This window comes from Schistocerca serialis, chromosome 4 (assembly GCF_023864345.2).
Source record: "Schistocerca serialis cubense isolate TAMUIC-IGC-003099 chromosome 4, iqSchSeri2.2, whole genome shotgun sequence".
Classification (NCBI taxonomy): domain Eukaryota; kingdom Metazoa; phylum Arthropoda; class Insecta; order Orthoptera; family Acrididae; genus Schistocerca; species Schistocerca serialis.
In genome coordinates, this window is record NC_064641.1 from 418,951,967 (window position 1) to 418,977,843 (window position 25,877).

The window sequence follows — 25,877 nt, forward strand, 5'->3', positions numbered from 1 at the left end:
AGAGGACAGTGGTAGCTTCAGAAAATTCTCAAAAATACACATTTATTTGTATCAATATACAATGAAATTCAGGGGTGATGTTTTGTTTGGTAGGACTAAGAAATATTAAAAGCTGATTTGCTGCGAAATAAGTTAAGTGTACAAAACACTTGTACCAGTAACTTACAAAAATGTAATTTTGCAGCACCCAAAAAATTTTCAAAAGTAACCTATTTCTCATTTAATTGTACAACGATATTAGAGAAAGATTGTTTTGAACAAGGATAGGCCTACTGTTCTCAAAAATTTTGAAAGAGCGCAATTAAGCTTTAGCCTGTATTTGGCGATAACAGCGTGGGTTTATCGCAGCACTCGTGAAAGTTCAAAATATCACAGTACAAATGGGTACTGATATAATCAATGAAAGATTATGCAGAAGCGACTTGAACAGTAAAGTATGCAGATCTAGAACTTCAAATCGACACACGAATGTTGTGCAGGTGGTGTCCCACAAAGGAAAGGTCTTAAGTCAGCTTTTATATATAAATAAATGTGCATGTTGTCCGTATTTTTCACTTAACTCTTTCTGTGCACACGGGTGTGCTGAAGAAGAACATCTGTATTCTGCAAACTACTTTGGCAGAAGGTACATCCCCATTATACCAGTTATTAGAGTGTTTTCCTATTTCATATGGGTGTGGAACATGGGAAGAATGATTGTTTAAATGCCTCTGTGGGTGCCATAATTAATCTAACCTTGCCATCACAATCCTTATGGAAGTGATACATAAGGGCTGGAGTAATACATAAGGATTATACTATATTTTCAGAGTGATTATTTAAAGCCGGTTCTAGAAACTAAGTAAGTAAGCTTTATTGGGACAGTTTATCTCTGTCTTCAAGAGTGTGTCATGTAAAATTCTTCAACATCTCTGTGAACTCTTTCAGGATGAAATAAACCTGTGATCATTTGTGCTTCCCTTATCTGTATACGTTCAATATCCTGTTATTCCTATTTGATATCAGTCCAACTTACGTGAGCAATATTCTAGGACAGAGCACACTAGTGATTTGTAAGCAATCTCCTTTGTAGGCTGATTGCATTTACTCCATATTCTGCCAATAAATCAAAGTCTACCATCCACTTTACCCAAGACTAAGACCATGTGATCATTCCATTTCATATTCTTAAGTGCTACATCTGAGTGAGTTGATAGATTTCAATTGTGATTCATTGATATTATAATCGTAGCATACTACATTTTTTGTTTTGTGAAGTGCACATATTACATTTCTGAACATTTAAAGCAAGTTGCTAATCTTTGCAGCACTTTGAAATCTTATCAAGATCTGACTGAATATTTTTGTAGCTTCTTTCAGACAATATTTCTTTATAAATAAGTGCATTATGTGCAAAAAGTCCGAGGTTACTATTAATATATCCCCTAACCACTAGCATGAGTATGCAGATCTGTTTCTGCATTCTCGTGAAAAAGTGTCAGAATCGGTAAAACTGTCAGCACCTCTGCAAGAACACAGGAAATCTTTCTTGTTCTGTTTCTTCAAGAAAATGTGCTGTCTCCCAGCAACAGTTATTGTAGGGGTCTTGTTTTGTATCGGAAATCTTTAATGAAGTGCCTGCAGTAGGAATACATTTCCAGAAAGCCTCTCACAACACAAATGTACTGAGAAGTCAGAAAATCTGTTATGGTTCCTAGTTTCTTACTGGATCTTGATGGACTCCATTTCTGTTTAGCCGTTGCTCCAAAATTTGCATATTCATTGTGGGAAAATACTTGACTTGCTGCAGACAAATAGTATCATCAATTCATCATAGTGGGTAAAAATCCAGTTTGGTGATTTCTCTCTCTTTTCAGTAGTCAATGCTAAAATGCTGTGTATCATCTTTCTTCTCCCCAAGGACCCAAGGGGCAAACTGAGGAATTCTCTGATGTCTGAATGATTATTACTTGTAGCATTTTCTCAATTTCCTTCTGAATTATGCACATTTCATTGGGATACACACTGTACAAATGCTGGCTCATGAGAAGATGACTCCCATATTGGTATGGTACACACACTGGGTCAGCTGGTCTGCATTGCTTCCACTCTATCTGTGAATGCTCCCATAAATTGACTCGGAGTAGCTAACAGTAACTGATATTCCTGGTCAAGCTGGGACCTATTGCTAACTAGACAGTAGATTCTTCCAGTGTGTAGTGGTTGGTAATGCTAGTATAGCATGGTTCTTCCTCAATGGGACTGAACTGAATAGTCAGGCCTGGTGCTCAATTGTGAAGTGTGTACCTGGAAACCAGAGGGACCACAAGATACAACCCCATTTTAATTACAGAAATTTGTCAATCTGTGTTTAACCTATCTTTCATTTCTCAGTGATGTGATGGTTCACCAGGAATGACTTGCGGTCCCCTTTGCCTGATAGAATTACTGGGATAGCCTAAGGACACACAGGTCATTGAAGTAGCATCCAATGGAAAGAAGCCAGGCTGTTGAGCCTGATAAAATTATTATTATATTACTGAACCAAACTGAACTTGCCTATCCTTGCCACACCCCTTAGGGGTGTGTTGCTTCCATTCATGGCAGTTGTTGATTAAAAACTTTTCATGTCCATCTGTGATGGCTGTTATTGTCGTTGGCATGGGTATTTCTTTTGAGAGGGTGAGTGCCTTCTGACGTGTGACCAGAGCTTCAAAAGTAAATGGCACATCCAAACTGTTGACTAGAATTTGCCTCCTTGATGACTCTGAAAAATGTGTGTCTTCAGTGGTGGGCACTAGCCCACAGCAGTCATTTTTGTGTGAACTTGTGGAGCAGCTTTGTCATTGTAGGGCTCCAATCTTCCACAGTCTGTTTCTGATTGTGCTGCCTACAAGAAGCCTCACCAGTGATTACACTCTGGCATAATGACAAATTTTAAAGTCTGTGTTCTATCAAATTTGATAGATATTCTCACAGCACAGGTTTCTGTTAGTTGAACTTATCTTCCATTTCCATTCTTCAGAACAATGGCCTTTGAATCTGGGAACATATTTTCCTTCAGCCAGTCACAATAGGCATTCAGTACAGTACATAATGACTCCTCAGAATTGACTCATGCCTGGACAAGCTGGTAGTCGACAGTAACTGTGATATGATTTCCCAACATTTGAACAACAGTCGTCTATTGAAGATTTACACCTGTGGCGGCCTCACCCCCATAGGTGGTCATCTCATATGACTTTTTTTCTGATTTTGAGGGCTGGGTGAGCTATTGGATCTTCTGTATGGTGATGGGGAAAGATTGTGGCATGTTGAAGGATGACCTTGATCAGGGCGTAGTTTGACCTGGTCCAGCAGGTTGGCTGCAGTTATCTGGAGGTCCTGGCTCACATAGACCTGTCCTACCGCATAACATCTTGTAGTATAATAGTTGTTGAATACCCTTCCTTCTTTACAGCAGTTTATGTCTCACCCTGTGTATCCACAACAGAAATGCCCTGTGTTCTCCTCCAACCTCCAAATATCTTTCTCAATGGCATTGTATTTGCGAGGGAGCCGGTAGTATCTGTGTCACTGAGAGCGTTGGATGTTGTCTGACAAATCCCGCATCAATCCATGGATTTTGTTTCGCTTCTTCAGTGTAGACCTAATTTGTAGAGGTCATTGCCAGTGACCTCTATTCTTTAATTAGTGATGTCACCACCTACTTTGACATTCGACATTGCTACTTCAAGATTAGACATCAGCAGATGTTATAAATCCTCACCTCTTTTCTCATAGTGTTTTCCTAATCAGCAATGCAAAGATCTGGTGGTCTACCAGGACTACCATTTATACATCATTCAGAAGTCTGTTGAACGTGTTTTTGTGTACTCTTTTGTGGTGCATTGTCTCACTTTGCAGGCACGACTTGAAGTCCTCTGGTGTGGCGACACCCTTTAAGAGAAGTGCTTGATAGACATCTTCTGCCCTGCCCTTCATTATGTGTAAAACTTTGTAAACCTGTGTCTTATTTTGGTTTACTGTGTGACACAGTACCAACACACTTTGTATGTACAACTGAGTCATCTTTCCCAAGTGTTGGCTCCTGTTCTTCAATTCTTTAGCTTTGTGTGTGTCTGCTCCTCATTGTTGTGAAAAGTTTTCTTGATCTCCATGTGAAATTTGTTGCAGCTCTTTAGCTATTCCTCATTGTTTTGAAACTACTATTGGAGTACTGTCTCAGTAAAACTGGGTATAGAGGGAGCTGAAATGTTGCCTCAATGAAGAGTGCTCCAGTTTATCTGTACAAAGAACATGCTAGCAAATTAAACACCCCATAAATGATCCAGTCACAGCATTTTCCAGAAGCTATAAATTTTAAATGATAAAGAATTCCAGAAGCCAGATTTAACGGGTGACATACAAGTCACCAGCCATCTTCTCTAGCCAGCGGTCTCCAATAGATGATACACAACATGTAGCAATATTTAACAGCTCTTCAGTACACTTCAGTATATCTGAGACAAAGAGCTAAATCTGTATTGTATCCAAGTGTGGTGAAGTGCTGTTGATAATATATATTGATATTTTGCTACTTTTTGACAGATTGTGATTGGATAAAGATATTTGTAAATTGTAGTAATCAGATTGATGTTTCTGTAGTAGATAGTATGTCAGTGTTTGTGCATATTTAAGTTGAGGAAAAATACACGTCAAAGAAAAATTCTATTCCCTTGTACCTGACAGGATAGATGTTCATAAATATATAATGACATTTCTGTCTTTTTCTTTAGGATAGAGAAATTTTTGCCATCGAGTTTAATTCAGGAAAATTACTTTAAGAAACCAGATTGTACAAAGGCAGCTCGATTGGACTTTAGCATGAGGACATTTGAACATCTCAAGGTAATTATTTGTGCCTGCAATTTTAATAATTATCTGTAAGTACCATCATTATGTAAAAAAAAAGCTTTATTAGATATGTATGCTTTCATATTGAATATTATTGTTACTCTTGTGGCTGAAATGTTGCTTTCTGCTTGTCTAGTGCTAATTAGACATACATTGAAACACACGTAACTGCACATTCGCTCAGTATAATAATATTCTGATATATAAAACACATGTGTGTGCCTGCACACGCACACACACACACACACACACACACACACACACACACACAGTGCAAGTTTTTGTGAAGTTCAAAGTACTTGCAAAAAATAATGAAAGGAACTTGAAAGCCATATACCATTTGTGTAAATGTAGGCTCTGCCAGCCTACACTATTGTTAAAAGCTCTCAAGTTTTCAACTGGGTGGCAGTGTTAAAATGCAGTAACCATTTCAAGAGTGTCATACTTGTCATCTTCTGTCAATGTGAAGTATACATTTTTCAGACAAACTAATATTTATGTAACAAGTCAGAAAAACATAAAACCAACTAATTTGTATGTCAAATGATCACATTATAAAGCTTTCACGGGGCTTCTACATCCAAACAAAGAATGTTGGTCACAAAAGACACACACAGTCTGTGGTGAAAGAAAGGAAAGAGGATTGTAACTTTGCAAATACCCTGCTTTGTCCAGGCTTTCCTTGCAGAGGTGCCTGGTGAATGTCATTGAGAAAACATGGGATACTTCTTCATGTATAGATCTGTTGCATGTTGTCACTATGAACCATGAAGTATGCCCATTCTGATATCCAGCTGCAGCTGCCTATTCCAGCAGAAGTCAATTTCCAAAGGAGTTTTCATCTTCTAATTATCTGTACTATCTGCAGGCAAATGTTTCCATACACATTGAAATGCCTTCCTCTGTGTGTGTGTGTGTGTGTGTGTTTGTGTGTGTGTGTGTGTGTGTGTGTGTGTGTGTGTGTGTGTGCGTGTGTAATAAAAACTATCAGTGATATTAGTTTTAGATCAAGAGCTCTCTCTTTTTTTTGTCAGAAAACAGATCTGGATTTCCATTCAGGAGGACAGCAGCTTGAATTTCCTTATGGCCATACAGGTTTAGGTTTTCCATGATTTCCCGAAATTGATTAAGGGAAGGTTCTGGTCAAGAGACACAAACCATGTGTGAAGTTTAGAATTTTTTTCATACAATAATTGTTTTTCTTAATAAGCGGTTTGAAAAAAGAAGAAGAAGAGAGCTGAAAATGGGGGCTGCAGCCCTTGTCAAAGTATGTGTCTCACAACATGGCCTGGTTTGTGTGAAGCGTTCTACAGGCTTGTGACTATTTCTGAAAGTGGGTGACAATCATGATACAGTTCTGAAAAATCTTGAAAAAAGGCAACTATTAGCAACATGTGTCAATTTGTTGGCATGTTTTTCTAAATTCAATCAACTTTAAAATTCAAATAAAAAATATCTCTTGCTAAGACTCCCTAAATTTAATTATCTTTCATGTAAACAAAAAGTCAAATGAATAGGTTAGTCCAGGAATGGAAGACAGCTGTCAAAGTGTAGACACAAGTATTTCTTGGTAGACTTACTTTATTTTTTGAATATGGAACTAGTATTCAGTAAGAACAGGGTTAACATGGAGGCGAATGACGTGAAATCCAGAAGAAAACTGGTTCAGACTTGAAACTTACAGGCAGAGTAAAACTGTGTGCCTGACAGAGACTCGAACTCAAGACCTTTGCCTTTCGTGGGCAACTGCTCTACCAACCGAGCTACCCAAGCACAACTCAAGATCCATCCTCACAATTTTACTTCCGCCAGTATTGGGACGGGTCGGGATTCGTGCTGGGGTAACTTAGTTGGTAGAGCATTTGCCCCCAAAAAGCAAAGGCCTCGAGTTTCAGTCTCAGTCTGGCACACAGTTTTAATGTGCCAGGAAGTTTCAAATCAGTGCACACTCTGCTTCAGAGTGAAAATTTCATTCTGTTCAGACTTACCTGAGAATATTGACTAATCTTTTCATGAATATTTAGGAGTTCTGGCTGTGCATGGATCCAGACTGTGCAAATATCATTTCACTAGCCATGTATTAAAATATTTGAATGACAGTATTTTCCCTATCAGGATTTTTTGTGATCTGTGCAAACCATTTGACTTTGTAAATCATAATGTTCTTGTGGAGAAACTAGAAGTTTATGCCTTTTGAAGTGCAATGAGTAAGTGGTATTTATCGTGTCAGAAGCAAACTAAAAAAAAAAAATTAGATACATTACTACATACATACATTATGGTTTATAAATTAAACTAGTCAAGAATGAAATAAATGATTAGACACAGATTGTGTTGTCAAACATAAGGTGATTTTAATCTATACAGTGGATGCCCAAAAATTTGCAACGTCCAGTGCACTTTGTGTAAGCGTTTACAAGGTCCTCCATGGTGCACACAGTTGGAGGTAATGTGCATTGTAGTAGATGTGTTGATATCTGCACGGCAGCTCTGCACTCACACTGGAGAGAACCCACCTGGAAGCCCCACCTCTCCAGATTACTCTTGGATCTTGTGACAGAAGAACGCAGGTGGTTGAGTGCTTTCCATGTGGACCATTTCTCTGTGTGGCCTGGGGGAAGAACTTCTTGCGGGACAACCCGTAGTGCTACGACATGTCTCATTCAGAGCAACATCAACTTTCTTTGTATGTGTAGATCTGCACCATACTGGGCAATCGTACTCAGCTGCAGAGTAGCAGAGGGCTAATGCGGATGTGCGCACTGTGTCTGGCTGTGCTCCCCATGTTGTTCCAGTCAGCTTCCTAACCACATTGTTCCTGGCAGCCACTTTTTGCTTTGTTTTTAAGCAGTGTTCTTTATATGTAAGAGCATGGTCCAGAGTGACTCCGAGGTATGTTGGAGTCTTGCAGTGTTCTAAAGAGGTTCCTTCCCAATCTATTTGCAAGGTTCTACTAGCCTGTCTGTTTTGGAGGTGGAAAGCACAGGTCTGGGTCTTAGAAGGATTTGGTTTCAATTGATTGTCTCTGTAATAGGCAGTTAATTCTTTCAGAGCATCAGTTAGCTTCCGCTCCACCCTCTCAAAGCTGTGATCTTGTGCTGTAATTGCTCGGTCATCTGCATATATGAAACTTTGTGTTCCTTCTGGTAACGACTGGTCGTTAGTGTATATATTGAAGAGGGTGGGTGCCAGTACACTGCCCTGTGGCAACCCATTTTTCTGCTGCATCCATCTGCTTCTTTGTCCTTGATATTTCACAAAATATCTTCGGTTCTGCAGAAGATTTCTAATTAGACAGGTTAGTTTGTAGTCCTTGGTGAGGTTGTATAGCTTCAGCAACAAGAGTCTGTGGTTGACAGTGTCGTAGGCGGCTGAAAGATCTATAAACACCGCTCCTGTTATCTGCCGCCTTTGGAAGCCGTCCTCTATATGCTGTGTCAAATTCAACACCTGTGCTGTGCAGCTCTTCCCTTGTCTGAATCCTGCCTGTTGAGGGATCAGTAGTGGTTCTATCATATCTGTAATTCTTTGGAGGATCAACCTTTCCAATACCTTATACAGGTGGCATAGGAGGGAGTTTGGCCTATAGCTTTTGGGGTCATCCCGGTCTTTCCCTGGTTTATGTATAGCTATAATTTTTGCTTTCTGACAAGATTTTGGCATCTTGCCGCTCTTGACACAATTATTCATTAGCTCGAGCAGCCAGCACTTTGCACCTGGACCAAAGTTCTTGATCTGTTCACTTCTTATGTCATCTACCCCTGCTGCTTTTCTGACTTTGCACTTATTTAGAGCTGAGTTGAGAGCTGAGTTGAGCTCATTCAAATTGAATGGTCGAGACAGAATGTTTACCTCTTGTTCGGGCTCCCTTTCCAGGGTTTGTCTCCCGATTTTACTGGTATGGTCAGGTTTACCATTTTTCAAAAGCTGGTGTGCGATCTGGTCTGCCTTCACATTTGTATGCGTATTGGGTTGGGAGGGATCATTGTTAAGGTGTCGTAACAATCTCCAGGCCTTTTGACTACTTCTACTCATCTCACATTCTGTCATCAGTTTAATCCACTGTTCTCTCTTCGCCTCAGAGATTGAGGAGAGAGTATTTTGCGCAGCCAGATAAGTTTCCTCGCTATAAGGATTTTCTTCATATAGTCGATAGTATCCATCCAGCAGAGCAGCTGTTTCAGGTGTCACACCCTGCAGATACATTGTCCTACACCCTCTTGGAATTGATGCCCGGGAGCAATGTCTGACAGTTTGAACAAAGCTGTCATACTCTTCAGGAATAGGTCGCACAGACTTAATCTCCTTGTCCAGCATCTTAGCAAATTTTTTCCAATCAGCTTTCTTGAAATTGTATCTCCGTTTGAAATTCACCTCCTGTGGCCTTATTGCTGGAAGAACTTGACACAGTAGTGGCCTGTGTTGCGTCTTTGGTATGGGTGAGCACACTGATATGGAGCAAAGCTGTGTGATGTCTTCACTCACAAAGAGGAGGTCAGGGTTAAATCCACGTTGTCACCTGCCACTGTTGAAGGAAGGGGGTAGCTTGCTGTCATGTATAAGAGACAACTGGCGGGATTCAGCCCAGGAGAGGACTGCCTCCCCATTTTCGTCATCTTCAGAGTATCCCCACAAATGACTATGGCTGTTAAAGTCACCGATTACTACAGACGTCTTGCTGTTATGGAAGTTCCTGGGTGGTGTGAAGGAAAATGCAGCCGAAGGGGGCTTATACACAGAGGTAACCACGCAGTTACTCAGCTCCAGTGAGATGACTTCGATGTTATTTTCTACGGTGCAGTGAGCACTGATTATCTGAAGCCCTGGTCTTACAAATATAGCACTTCCATACTGAGAGTGCGGTGTTTCTGCAGCTAGTTTCATGCCCGGTATTTTTGGTCGTCTCTGTCGCTCATCTCTATGCGACTCTTGTATACACAGGACGTCGCATTTTTTGTCACAGCATAGGTTGGATAACAGATGTTCTTTGGCTGATGATATGCCTTCAATATTTATAGATATGATAGTTAAAGTTGGCTCTGATAAGGACTGTTTATTTACTCGCATGTTTGTTTGCTTCTGGTGTGAGAGAATCAGCCGTCTAGGTATACCTAGACGCCCAGGGGACGCCCGGATGTGTAAGGCTTAGTTGTCAGGACACACCCTTCGTGGAAGCTTCTCTCATGTCCCCCCAAATATAACTGATAGGAAGCAAAAGGTCATTGTATGTAGCTCATGTAGCTTACATGATGAATATGCCTCTGAGGGGGAGGGATGTGAGAGGAAGTTACTACTACTACTACTACTACTACTGGTGATCCACATTCAGTTTTAGGACCACTTCTTTTATTTCTGTATACAAATGACCTTTCATCTTACACTGGAAAAACACACCAACAACAAAAGCATCAATAAATGAAAGTGTTATTGATTGACTGTCAGTAAATAATTTATCACATAACTCTGCGTGCGTGTGGGGGGGGGGGGGGGGGGGGGACAGTTATTTCAATTCAGTAAAATGCCTTCAGTAATAATACACAGTGGAAAAGAAATACCAGAAATAATTGCTTAAAAGACATAAGTTTTCACATTAATCAGAACTTGAGTTGGAAATAATATATTATACATGTTCTCAAATACTTGAGTTTAGCAATATTTGCTCTAAGTGTATTTGCTGGTTTTGGTAATGAAAGCATTAGAAAATTAGCTTACTTAGCATACTTCCATTCATTGATGTTGGAAGGCGTAATTTTGTGAGCTGGCAGCTCCACACACACACACACACACACACACACACACACACGTAGGTAACTGTTTACTCTCAACAGCCTCACAGTGCATTTACTCTCTTACGAAATTTATTGTGAAGAATAAGGCACCATTTTAAAATAACAAAAGCATTCATAAATATAACATTATGAATAAAACTAGACTTCACTATCCACAACTTATAAAGAAAATGTTCACCCATAAAACAATTTGATCATCTTCCGTATAAATTAAAGTTGGTAGCAGATGATGACAGTTTCAAGAACAAATTTAAATCATTCCTACTCAGTAACTCCTACTGTTCCATATATGAATTCCTGAATTGGTGGTGTGTATGTGGTTTGGTAATGTTTATAAAATTTTGTTGTAGATAAAGCTTTTAAAAATCCAGTAATGTAATTGGCAAGCATGTAGCCATTTTTTCATAGAGAAAATGTCTTATTCGTAAATCGACTGACATATTCCATGTCATGGCAAGTTGTTACAAATATGATCCATGGAGCATGAACAAAAGATTGCAGTTAATTAGTACAAAGTAACATGCACAAAAATGTAATTTCAGGCTATGGTTGAACGCAGAAATCTTAGTATGAGCCCAGAGCTCCTAGTACTTCAAGATCTTGTGGTGAATGGGGATATAAATTTCTTTGTGCACCAGATTTCTTCCTCACTGCAGAAGAACAGAACATCGTGGTTGCATTACAATCTTGCAGCAGCTTATTGGCGAGCTGAAGGAAATGCTCCAAAAGCTATTGAATGTGCTCGAAGAGCTGTCCACTTTTCCCCAAGGTAATGGACAAGTTTACTTTTTTGTTATTTGTATTGAATGCACTTAGATTAGCACTAGGCAACATTTTGTAATGTTGTATTATGTTGCTCATAGAGTTGTTGTATCAGTAGTGTTCTCTAACAGTTGTTGACCAATGGTCAATAGTGAGATGATAGCACACCGACAGAGGGGGCAGTTCAGAATCATGCTAGGCCAACCAGGTGTATGTTTTCCATTATGCTAATGACACTCACCAACCATCAAACTGAAAAGTTATTGTGGTAGCTATTAATAATGTGCTAACTTTTTTTTTTTAACATATGTTGGGTCATGGATTTCAGTTATTTTTGTACAACTGATCAAAATATTATACTCATTAAGCCGTGTTTCCGATGGCAATTAAACTTCTGCAAGCCACCTGCAGAAGCTACATCTGCAAGTTCTTTCAAGTGGAAGCACCCCCAATAAGTAGACATCCTAGTTTTGTCAATTTGCAGAAGTGGCTCTTGCAAGTTGATGGACACAGTTTCTTGCATCTTTCCTCAAATTCTTGCTGAACTTGCGAGTTCCTCAAACTTACAGAAGTTTTGTATGTTCAATGATAGTAGAAAAATGTCAGTGTCAAAAAAGGAAAATGATGCAAAGACAAGTGGGACAAAACAAATGTACCGCAGAACCCATAAGCATACATAATTGGCCACTAGGGACCGATGACCTCAGATGTTTGGTCCCATAGTCCTTACCACAAATAAAACAACAACAAAAAAAGAATGGCCACTGTAGCCAAGGAAGTGTGAAATGAATTTACCAATTACTTTTTTTTCACCAGAAGGGGAAGTAGAATGGCAATACAGACATCTTTAAATTTTAGCTGATTTTTTTTAATGTTTGCAAGAACATCAATGCATTACTTTCATAATAAAATAGTGTTTGCAGAAATAATAGAGTAATTAAAATGTCTCTCTTATTGATACAGCTTGCAGCATTTTCATATTGTATTTTTGAATATTTGATTTTACAATAAAAAAGAGATGTTTGAAGCCAGCATATGACACACTCAGAAAGTTTTCAATCTGAGTGAAGTGTCCAATTTTATTTCATTCAATAGTGTTTTTTGATAACTTAAGTATATTCATCTCTGTGTCTACTTCTTGACCTAAACTTTTCTGTAACTCTTAGCTTTTTTTCCATAACAATTTTTCTTCAATAATAATAATGCAACAAATAGCAATGGCTGCCCTTTTTTTTACCACAACACTCTAAAACTTCCACTTATCTGTCACACAATACAACTGTAGCGGAACATTTGTGCAAATACTTGTAGAAGTCCATGAAATTATCTTGCAATAATGATTTGCAGAAGTAAGCTTGTGCAAGTTTTTGTTCTAACCTGAACATCTCAGCAAGCATTTGCAGGACTTATGTGGAAGTTACTAGCTAAAGAACACACACTTTTATCTTTTATGTTCGCCTCATAGCACTTTTTTTCCCATTACAACAGAAAGCAGCCTCTTTCTGTACCACTTGTTTATGTTGATGGTTACTCAACAGTGGAGGATGTTCTTGATGTTTTTTATGTTAACTTTAATTGTACACACTTTTGGTCACACATCACAAGTGCAAATTTAGTTTCATGTGCGACAACAACAGTCTGATTTCCAAATTGCATTATCACCATTAGAAGGGCTTTGTCATTGGCAGTATTGGTCATGTGTCTGTCTTAATTGGCTACAAAATTGTGACAATGTCATGTACATTTTAAGAAATATGCTATATATGCAAGTCAGTGACTTGGGAAAGAGAAAAACAGATGTAATACTGTAGCTATACTGGATACCAAAATGTGTGAGCTATTAGCTATTATTTTGTATAGAAGAAAAATATCATAAAACTGCCATATTGTAAAACTCTGTTTACTGTGAAGCAGTCGCAAGCGGACACAGGTCAAATGTGCATTCCTGCAAACAATGCGCAAGATTTTGGTTGTAGGCACCATCCACACTTTTACCTGCAAATAGGCACTTACACTGGAAAGAATTTAAGAGAACAGGAGGCAACCGAGCTGTATTTAGTAATTTCCAATTTATACTTGTATATTATGAATATATGCAGATATTGTAATACACTGCATTAAAGATTTCTCCAAAATGCATCATTTTTAGTACAGTTTGTTTTGCAAGCATGTCAGGAAATGCACGTACATGTGAAATGTGAGTAGGTAGTGCACTTAACTCTGAATTGTGGAGTTCTAGGTTTCCTTAGCATTAGTCTAACACTTTCCACCTGTGTCGACTGACACTTTTCGTTACAACTGGGGAGGAAATTTAAAAGCAGGATGGTAATTATGACCAACGTAACATGGAGAATTCAAGTTGAAGCTGCATACAAGTGACGGTTAGTGCAAGATTCAGTATCGGGTGAGCATAAAATGGTAATTGGATCCTTCTAGTGCCCACTGAACTCACCTCGTGATGTAATGAGAAACCTTAGAGAAAATTTAAGTTCACTTGTAAGTTCCCTTATGGTACCATAACCATAGGTGGAGTCTTTAATCATTCAACAATCAATTGGTAAAATTACAGTTTTGTTAGTGGTTGACATGACAAGATATCATGTGAAACATTACTAAATGCCTTCTGTGAAAACTACATAGAATAAATAGTTTGGAACCCCACTCATGATGCAAATTCATTAGCTCTAACAGCAAGAAATAGGCACGACCTCTTTGAGGATGTCCATACCGAAAGTAGTGTCAGCGACTGTGACGCATTTGGCCAACAATGATTACCAAAGTACAAAAGACAGTGTGATTAGTTGGTTCAGGACAGAACTAATGAAGCCTCAGACAAGCGCTGTCATGGTCGGGGATGACACTTGAACCCTATGCCCGTCCACAATGCTAACGACACTGCTAGCCACACGGAGCGATAGAGCAATTAGATGAAAAGAAGCAGAAATTACAAGCATTGGCCAAACAACTTAGAAGATACAAGAAAAGCAAAATAGAAGGAAACAAAACCAAACATTCAACACACACCAAAAGAGATTTTACCAGACAATAGGTAATACACACATTAAAATAGACAATCCACCAAACATAACAGACACAGAACACTTCTGGAGCAACATATGGTCAAACCCAGTACAACATAACAGACATGCACGGTGGATACAAGCAGAAACAGACACATACGAGATGATACCACAAATGCCTGAAGTGATAATTTTGCAACATGAAGTCACCCGAGCAATTAATTCTACGCACAATTGGAAAGCCCCTGGAAAAGATAAAATAGCAAATTTCTGGCTAAAGAAGTTCACCTCAACACATTCACATCTAACTAAATTATTTAACAGTTACATTGCAGACCCATACACAGTCCCTGATACACTTCCACAAGGAATAACTTATCTGAAACCTAAAGATCAAGCAAACACAGTAAACCCAGCAAAATATCACCCCATAACATGCCTACCAACAATATACAAAATATTAACTTCAGTCATTGCACAGAAATTAATGACACATACAACACAGAACAAAATTATAAATGAAGAACAAAAAGGCTGTTGCAAAGGAGCACGAGGATGTAAAGAGCAACTGATAATAGATGCAGAGGTGACATATCAAGCTAAAACTAAACAAAGGTCGCTACACTATGCATACATTGATTACCAAAAAGCTTTTAATAGTGTACCCCACTCATGGTTACTACAAATATTGGAAATATACAAAGTAGATCCTAAATTGATACAGTTCCTAAACATAGTAATGAAAAATTGGAAAACCACACTTCATATCCAAACAAATTCAAATAATATCACATCACAGCCAATAAAGATTAAGCATGGAATATACCAAGGAGACTCATTAAGTCCTTTCTGGTTCTGCCTTGCTCTGAACCCACTATCCAACATGCTAAATAATACAGATTATGGATATAATATTACTCGAACATACCAACACAAAATCACACATTTGCTATACATGGATGATCTAAAACTGGCAGCAACAAATCAACAACTCAACCAATTACTAAAGATAACAGAAGTATTCAGCAATTATATAAATATGGCTTTTGGAACAGACAAATGTAAGAAAAATAGCATAGTCAAGGGAAAACACACGAAACAAGAAGATTACATATTGGATAACCACAGCGACTGCATATAAGTGATGGAAAATGTAGATGCCTACAAATATCCAGGATACAGACAAAAAATAGGAATAGATAATACAAATATTAAAGAAGAACTAAAAGAAAAATATAGACAAAGACTAACAAAAATGCTGAAAACAGAATTTACTGCTAGAAACAAGACAAAAGCTATAAATACTTATGCTATACCACTATTGACTACTCATTTGGAGTAGTGAAATGGATTAACACAGACCTAGAAGCACTCAATACACTTACACTATCACAATGCCACAAATATAGAATACATCACATACACTCCTGGAAATGGAAAAAAGAACACATTGACACCGGTGTGTCAGACCCACCATACTTGCTCCGGACACTGCGAGAGGGCTGTACAAGCAATGATGACACGCACGGCACAGTGGACACGCCAGGAACCGCGGTGTTGGCCATCGAATGGCGCTAGCTGCGCAGCATTTGTGCACCGCCGCCGTCAGTGTCAGCCAGTTTGCCGTGGCATACGGAGCTCCATCGCAGTCTTTAACACTGGTAGCATGCCACGACAGCGTGGACGTGAACCATATGTGCAGTTGACGGACTTTGAGCGAGGGCGTATAGTGGGCATGCGGGAGGCTGGGTGGACGTACCGCCGAATTGCTCAACACGTGGGGCGTGAGGTCTCCACAGTACATCGATGTTGTCGCCAGTGGTCGGCGGAAGGTGCACGTGCCCGTCGACCTGGGACCGGACCGCAGCGACGCACGGATGCACGCCAAGACCATAGGATCCTACGCAGTGCCGTAGGGGACCGCACCGCCACTTCCCAGCAAATTAGGGACACTGTTGCTCCTGGGGTATCGGCGAGGACCATTCGCAACCGCCTCCATGAAGCTGGGCTACGGTCCCGCACATCGTTAGGCCGTCTTCCGCTCACGCCCCAACATCGTGCAGCCCGCCTCCAGTGGTGTCGCGACAGGCGTGAATGGAGGGACGAATGGAGACGTGTCGTCTTCAGCGATGAGAGTCGCTTCTGCCTTGGTGCCAATGATGGTCGTATGCGTGTTTGGCGCCGTGCAGGTGAGCACCACAATCAGGACTGCATACGACCGAGGCACACAGGGCCAACACCCGGCATCATGGTGTGGTGAGCGATCTCCTACACTGGCCGTACACCACTGGTGATCGTCGAGGGGACACTGAATAGTGCATGGTACATCCAAACCGTCATCGAACCCATCGTTCTACCATTCCTAGACCGCCAAGGGAACTTACTGTTCCAACAGGACAATGCACGTCCGCATGTATCCCGTGCCATCCAATGTGCTCTAGAAGGTGTAAGTCAACTACCCTGGCCAGCAAGATCTCCGGATCTGTCCCCCATTGAGCATGTTTGGGACTGGATGAAGCGTCGTCTCACGCGGTCTGCACGTCCAGCAGGAACGCTGGTCCAACTGAGGCGCCAGGTGGAAATGGCATGGCAAGCCGTTCCACAGGACTACATCCAGCATCTCTACGATTGTCTCCATGGGAGAATAGCAGCCTGCATTGCTGCGAAAGGTGGATATATACTGTACTAGTGCTGACATTGTGCATGCTCTGTTGCCTGTGTCTATGTGCCTGTGGTTCTGTCAGTGTGATCATGTGATGTATCTGACCCCAGGAATGTGTCAATAAAGTTTCCCCTTCCTGGGACAATGAATTCACAGTGTTCTTATTTCAATTTCCAGGAGTGTACATTCAGCAACAGAAAGATTCACATTAAGGAGAAAGGAAGTTGGAAGGGGATTTATCGACATAAAAAAACCTACATTATGGACAGGTAGACAATTTAAGAAAATTCTTTATAGAATGAAAATAAACTAGCAAAATACACAAAGCAATCAATCATATAAATACATTGGCTACACCATTGCAATTTCATAACCACTTCTCTACAATCCTTTAGATCACACAACATCAACAGATACGAAGAAAGTAAATTGGAAAAAGAAAACACTACATGGCAAGCACCCGTATCATCTAACACAGCCACACATCGATCAAGACGCATGCAACACATGGCTAAGAAAAGGCAATATATACAGTGACACGGAAGGATTCATGATTGCAATACAGGATCAAACAATGAACACCAGATATTACAGCAAACATATTATTAAAGATCCCAATACCACAACAGATAAATGCAGACTTTGCAAACAACAAATAGAAACAGTAGATCACAACACAAGTGGATGTACAATACTAGCAAATACAGAATACACCAGATGACATGACAATGTAGCAAAAATAATACATCAACAACTTGCCATACAACATAAACTAATGAAACAACATGTTCCCACATACAAGTATGCACCACAAAATGTACTGGAGAATGATGAATACAAATTATACTGGAACATAACCATTATAACAGATGAAACAACACCACATAACAAACCTGACATCATACTCACCAATAAAAAACATCACTAACTGCCACAGTGATCTGGTTTGTGTGAGCACTTCGCTGGGCTTTGAGAAGACATAAGAGATTGAGATTAAAATTGTTCATAATTTCATAATGTTGAAAGATTACTTTGTTTCTGTACATTGTCCAATCATTACTCATTTTCATTGTTGTCACATTTTATCCAGTGGTATGATCTTACATCCAAAACAGGTTTCAAGTTTTCAGTTTTTTTCAATTTATGTGAACAAATGAAATGTAACAGGACACCTTTGATGTTCTCTGGTAATTATGTCTGGTTAACACAAGTTCTAAATACTTCATACATGATAATGCTATACATCATAGTACTTCTTTAACACATGTCCAACTCAAACTCACTTCTTCCTTTCAAATAAGTGACTTCAAAGATTATAAACTTATTCCAGTAGTTTTAACATTAACATTTTTAACAGATAAGATTTTCATTTACAACTTATTTTTAACTTATTATTTCAAATAATTTCAGTAATACCAGTACTGTTAATAATAATAATAATAATAATAATTATTATTATTATTATTATTGTATCCACCTACACTAATACCTAAGTATGACAGGTTTGAAATTACACTTTTCAAGTGAAAATAATTTTTATGTATGCATTTTACATTGATTCAAATGTGGATGTTACATTCATAGCTTCTGCTTCATATAAACAGAGATGAAAAAAATATAGATGTAAAAAATGCTATTGTATGAGAAGTTTTATTGGATTGTGTTGTTTATTAAACAAGTCTATCATGTTATAGAGAACGAGAGTGTACCATTGACCAATTTCATTACAAGCAGAAGGAAGACATTACTTAGACAAATCACAGAAATATTGCAATGAAAGAACAAGTTTAGAACTCATGTGGAGAAACATGTTATAATGACATGGGTCTCCACTATACATGTACTTACAACAAATTTGTTTAAAACCATCAAACACCTAAGCAGACACAACCTTCAAAAGAAGTATGAACTACACAGAGATAGAGCTAAAGACACAATGACAGCATTCTATTCAGTGTCCCTTATATGCCTGACTTATTCATCTAATCAGTAAACATCATGCAGTAGCCTCAGAAATGTATAGGCCTGCAAAAAATTGTGGAGTATTCATAGTATTTTCGACCCCCATAATTTGGTTGTTGTTGTAACTCTTGAACATGTCATCAATTAACTATGTCATCTATTTGTTCTCGTCAGTGTTGTTGTTGTTTTTTTTTTTTTTTTTTGTGCAAAATGTGCAATGTTTGTTGGTTAGTTACATGTTCCACAGATCATTTGAATGATTCTTTTAACAAAATGGCCGAGACTGTTAACAGGATATATATATATATATATATATATATATATATATATATATATATATATCTAAAAACAAAGATGATGTGACTTACCAAATGAAAGTGCTGGCAGGTCGACAGACACACAAACAAACACAAACATACACACAAAATTCAAGCTTTCGCAACAAACTGTTGCCTCATCAGGAAAGAGGGAAGGAGAGGGGAAGACGAAAGGAAGTGGGTTTTAAAGGAGAGGGTAAGGAGTCATTCCAATCCCGGGAGCGGAAAGACTTACCTTAGGGGGAAAAAAGGACAGGTATACACTCGCACACACGCACATATCCATCCACACATACAGACACAAGCAGACATATTTAAAGACCTCACGCGCACTCTTTAAATATGTCTGCTTGTGTCTGTATGTGTGGATGGATATGTGCGTGTGTGCGAGTGTATACCTGTCCTTTTTTCCCCCTAAGGTAAGTCTTTCCGCTCCCGGGATTGGAATGACTCCTTACCCTCTCCTTTAAAACCCACTTCCTTTCGTCTTCCCCTCTCCTTCCCTCTTTCCTGATGAGGCAACAGTTTGTTGCGAAAGCTTGAATTTTGTGTGTATGTTTGTGTTTGTTTGTGTGTCTGTCGACCTGCCAGCACTTTCATTTGGTAAGTCACATCATCTTTGTTTTTAGATATATATTTCCTACGTGGAATGTTTCCCTCTATTATAACCATATTATTTATATATATATATATATATATATATCAAAGATGAGGTGACTTACCGAACAAAAGCACTGGCAGGTCGATAGAACACAAACATACACACAAAATTCAAGCTTTCGCAACAAACTGTTGCCTCATCAGGAAAGAGGGAAGGAGAGGGGAAGACGAAAGGAAGTGGGTTTTAAGGGAGAGGGTAAGGAGTCATTCCAATCCCGGGAGCGGAAAGACTTACCTTAGGGGGAAAAAAGGACAGGTATACACTCGCGCACACACACATATATGCCTGCTTGTGTCTGTATGTGTGGATGGATATGTGCGTGTGTGCGAGTGTATACCTGTCCTTTTTTCCCCCTAAGGTAAGTCTTTCCGCTCCCGGGATTGGAATGACTCCTTACCCTCTCCCTTAAAACCCACTTCCTTTCGTCTTCCCCTCTCCTTCCCTCTTTCCTGATGAGGCAACAGTTTGTTGCGAAAGCTTGAATTTTGTGTGTATGTTTGTGTTTGTTTGTGTTCTATCGACCTGCCAGCGCTTTTGTTCGGTAAGTCACCTCATCTTTGTTTTTATATATAATTTTTCCCACGTGGAATGTTTCCTTCCATTATATATATATATATATATATATATATATATATATATATATATATATATATATATATATATATATATATATATATATATATATATATATATATATATATATATATATATAATAGAGGGAAACATTCCACGTGGGAAAAATATATCTAAAAAGAAAGATGATGAAACTTACCAAACAAAAGCGCTGGCAGGTCGATAGACACACAAACAAACACAAACATACACACAAAATTCTAGCTTTCGCAACCAATGGTTGCCTCGTCAGGAAAGAGGGAAGGAGAAGGAAAGACAAAAGGATATGGGTTTTAAGGGAGAGGGTAAGGAGTCATTCCAATCCCGGGAGCGGAAAGACTTACCTTAGGGGGAAAAAAGGACAGGTATACACTCGCACACACACGGATATGTGTGTGTGTGCGAGTGTATACCTGTCCTTTTTTCCCCCTAAGGTAAGTCTTTCCGCTCCCGGGATTGGAATGACTCCTTACCCTCTCCCTTAAAACCCATATCCTTTTGTCTTTCCTTCTCCTTCCCTCTTTCCTGACGAGGCAACCATTGGTTGCGAAAGCTAGAATTTTGTGTGTATGTTTGTGTTTGTTTGTGTGTCTATCGACCTGCCAGCGCTTTTGTTTGGTAAGTTTCATCATCTTTCTTTTTAGATATATATATATATATATATATGTGATTAGTGTTAACATTAACAAACAATTTTTTTAGTTCTGCTCATGCAACTACATTTAAAAAATTAAGTGTTTTCAGGCTACCAGTTTTTAAATAAAAATTAGTCCATGAAATAGAAGCATGATATTGGGCAAATGATCAAAAATATTTGTTGCTGCATAGTGAACTCTGAGCCATTGACACAACTTTTAGTAATGGGTAATAAAGGTAATTTTTTCCTCTAAGTGTTGTAGGTATGGACACCACTCTGCTCAATTTGTGAGGGATTATTTATGATGAATTTGCATACTTCACAACTGCAGGTGAACACCACATATTAATCTTACTGGTTGCCTTTGTATAATTAATACGTTCTTTCTAAGTGGTGAGTTACCCCAGAAGATTATTCCATAAGACATTATTTAGTGGAAATATGCAAAATATGTCAGGAGATTGATTTGTTTGTTTCCAAGATTGTCAGTTATACTATGAAGAGCAAAAGTAGCTGAACTTTAATTATTTGAGCTGCTTGGTAATATGCTTTTTCCACTTCAGGAGATTGATTTGTTTGTTTCCAAGATTGTCAGTTATACTATGAAGAGCAAAAGTAGGTGAACTTTAATTATTTGAGCTGCTTGGTAATATGCTTTTTCCACTTCAGGTTTTCATCAATGCGCACACCCAAAAATTTGGAGCACTCTGCCCTTTTTACTGGCTCCTGTTCATGTGCTACATCAGTTGTTGGTATGACTTTGTTATACAGAACTGAATATAGTGTGTATTCTCAAAATTAAGTGAAAATCTGTTTTCAGAAAACATGCACTAATTCTTCAAAAAACATCACTAATAATCTCTTCTGTTGCTTTTTCACTGATGGTATTTATTATAACACTAGTATCGTCTACAAAAAGTACTAATTCTGCTTGATGAATGTTAAGTGAAAGGTACTCACATACATGCAAGGAACAGGATTGAACCCAGAATTGAACATGCGGCGTTCCTTTCATGATTTATCGCTAGTCACTAAAACTTTTCTCCTTTCAGCAGTGTTTGAATTACTCAGTAGAACTTTGGCATTTTGTTTGTCAAGTATGATTCATACCAGTTGCGTGTAAAGCCGTGAGTTTCATGAAACTTAGGGTTTCACTCCTTCCATAGAATTCAAATAACCAAAAAAATGTTTTGGCACAGTCACAGAATTGTTCTTAGCAGTTGCACCCATTTTTAAACCTTCTACCACAACCCGTGCAGTGCAGTGGAAAGTGGCAAATGACTTTTTTGAGTGATCACATTCATTTCTGGATCAACTTATGAAGCGCAACAAACAAAAGACTGACAAAATGAGTGATTTGCAGATTTAACAGGACACATGATACCCAACTAGCTGTGTTCAGTCAAAGAGATAATGTTCAGTACATGAAGTATTATATCACCCATGTGATCCAGCAGGTTGATAAAATGCCCAGTCTGAAGTCTTCAGAGAGACACTCTGAAATTCTCTGGTGGAGGAAAAGTTCCATTTAGTGATCTCGAGGAGTGGACAGCTTTATGAAGAGACCATGGATGACATGAGCAGAAGTAAGACATATAATCAAAAAATAAAAAATCATGAGAAATTTTTTTAACTTTTGCAAGTCACATCGCACCATTGAGTTTGAGGGTGATTAATGATAAAGTCAGGGTATCTTCGGCAATAGTTCAAATTAATAAGAACTGCTCCCCACATATTTGTCCATATAATGACCATTTATTTCCATCATCTTGTGTGAATCTCAGTTCCAACAGTGCCACTGTTGAGTTGACTGAGAAGTCCAATGTGAATTTAAGTTCAGGAAATTCAGAAGATTACAGTCACTCCTTCACTGTGTTGTGACTTAAAACAGTACTTGTCTGTACCTCACAAAACAATACTAAGGCCAGGTGAAGTATAAGATAAACTGTTGATCAACATAATGCTACAGCTAAGGAATGGGTCCCCACACTTTTTAATTGAATTTTATTGGGATGAGAGTTGCCCAACTTATACAGAGACAACTGCTTAAGAGACTGTCTCAGAAACAAAATTCATTTACTGCATTTTCCCAGCCTCCACTCACACAAATGGTACCATTACTGGTTCTGACTTCTTAAGTCATCATCAGATGATCTGTTAGAAGGAAAAACAAAAGGGGAATAGCAGAATATTAAGAAACTAAGTTAGAAACTCGAAAGCAACTTTTTTAAACAACTAAGACCCACATGAAGTTACATAGATTAATCATCAAACAGATGTGAACTGCAGTTCAAGGAGCACACTTACACAGAAACATATCTACACTGTGATTAATGGAATTGAAGAATACTGTTAAATGCTAACAGTATAAATCTTGTAACACTTAAACTGTAAATATTAGAGTAAAAATATTCACAAATACAGTTTTGCTATATACTGTAATTTGACCAGTGTAGATGATATCACTAATCAAGTCGAACAATCCTCACAATGTGAGTGGGTGCATTTCCTGTTAATAATACACCACAGATTACTCAGTATACACCTAAATCAGGACAAGTACAATCATGAACCGGATATATTAACCCTTTTGTGGCTGCAAGGGCTGAGCGTCCTAGTTGCACGGCTGGCTGACAGGAGGAAATGCTATGTGCGCCTGGCCAGCGGGCGGCGGACTCAGCCCTGTGGTCGCTATAGGCTGCGGCCACTGCAGGCTTCCTGCACGTTCCTGCATGCACAGAACCACTGTTCAGTAATGTTCTTCTCAAAAACAGTATACCCTGTATGGTCACAGTGGTCATAGTTTCTGCTAACCATGAAAGTGAACTTTGAAACTAACCAACACTTTCAGTTATATGTTTATTATGGACTGAAAACAGTTTGTCTAGAAAAATGACAGGAACTTTTTTAATAGTAATTCTTATAACTTCAGATTTACACCGTCGATGTATGTGTCTACAACATAATAAAATTTTATTAATATCGAATGAATGTGTTTCAAGACATATAGCTTTATAGTGAGTAGTGCATTGCGAAAACATCCAAATCCCAGACAATTCTTTCTACGATCTTAAATAAAAAATAATTACAGGAATTTAAAACCAAATTGTGTCATGTTTCTGGACTCAGAGTTAAACAAAGAATATATCTGGGTAACTCATTTTACGATATGCCCATGGCTTCATTTGTAATTAAAGTCTAAAGTCGATTCTCCACAGTAAGAAATCGGATAGTAAGTGGCTACCATCTTCTTGCTCGCTGTTTTCTTTTTCAGCTCGTTGTATTCAGTATGGTTTACTTTAGTGGTTTCCCATCCTCATTTTTGACGCAGGCTTTGGACTGCCGCTGGTTGAATTAAAAACCGTTTTTTTTTTTTTCCTTTTAGTTACTTTTTTATTTTTATTTTTCACTTTCCTTTACTTGAAACATACAGTCACTAAAACATCCTAATATTTCTTTAGTGTGTGTGATTTTTCGAAATATGGCGCCATGCAGAGAGCCACATCACACTTTTTGCATCTTATGCGTGACCATTTTTCGTTGTGAATGAGCAGTACATACTACACAGCATCTCTGGGGAATCTCCTTTTTCTCCATTGCTATGAGGAACCCTGGATAATGTCCCTATTTATTCTGCACTCGGAAAGGGCTTTCTTCTTTGGTTGTCTGTGGGGTCGCACTTGTACATGTTTGACTATGAAATTTGTCAAGCAACTGACTGATCATTTCTAAGTGGTATTTTGCTAGTGGTATCTTCTGTTGCTTTTGTATTTCAAAAATAGTTTCTGCATTAAGCCCACACAAGTCAGTCAAATGAAAGAATACTTACTTGTACCACTTCATTGTCTTCCAGATGCACTGTACAGAAGATAACAGCATGTCTGTCTTATCAACTGTACCCATTGACTTATTATAGCTGACAACAAAGGTAGGTTTCAATTTGTTTTTGGCACATTCTGTGTTCTTTTTTCTCTATCTCCACAAACCGTGATCTGTTTATGGTGGAAAGCATCCAGAGTTCTTTCGTGTCCATCCATTTTAATGCCATTAATGTTCCACAGGACTTAAACTGTATTTCCCCATTTTTCGGCTTGTCTGGCAACAGTGGTACATGTTTCCTGTTTTTGCATACTGTTTTGATGGCGTTTGTACATTCATCATGGAGCTACAGGAATAATTCAGGGCTCAAATACCAATTGTCTAAATAAATGATATGACTTTTGTTGGGGTATGGAAATAACAAACTCACAACAATATCGTCTGATTTTCCCCAGTGAGCATTTCCAGATTTTGGTGTGTCACCAGTGTAGACAATATAATCCAAAATATAATTGGTTTGCACGTCACAAAGGACAAAAATTTTAATGCCAGAATGGCTACATTTATTTGGTATGTACTTCTTAAATCGGAACCTTTCTTTGAAAAGTAGCAGACTTTCATTGATCACTAGTTTTTCAAAGGGTACTGCTGCCTCGTAGAATTTATTTTTTGTGTGATCTACAATGAGACGTATTTTAACAAGAATATCTTGAGATGCGGTGGAGTTGTCACTGAAGTGCAATGAACTTGTACTGCAATGA

General features: G+C 38.6%; 1 protein-coding gene across 2 annotated transcripts in view; it reads left to right on the plus strand.

Moving 5' to 3' along the window:
* The window catches only part of LOC126474995 (tetratricopeptide repeat protein 17), a 337,167-nt gene that overhangs the window by 50,659 nt on the left and 260,631 nt on the right, over positions 1-25,877 (plus strand). For both annotated transcript variants that reach the window (XM_050102532.1, XM_050102531.1), the window contains exons 3-4: positions 4,758-4,869; positions 11,207-11,433. In XM_050102532.1, coding sequence (XP_049958489.1) covers positions 4,758-4,869; positions 11,207-11,433 — 339 coding nt within the window. The remainder of the gene's footprint in view (positions 1-4,757; positions 4,870-11,206; positions 11,434-25,877) is intronic.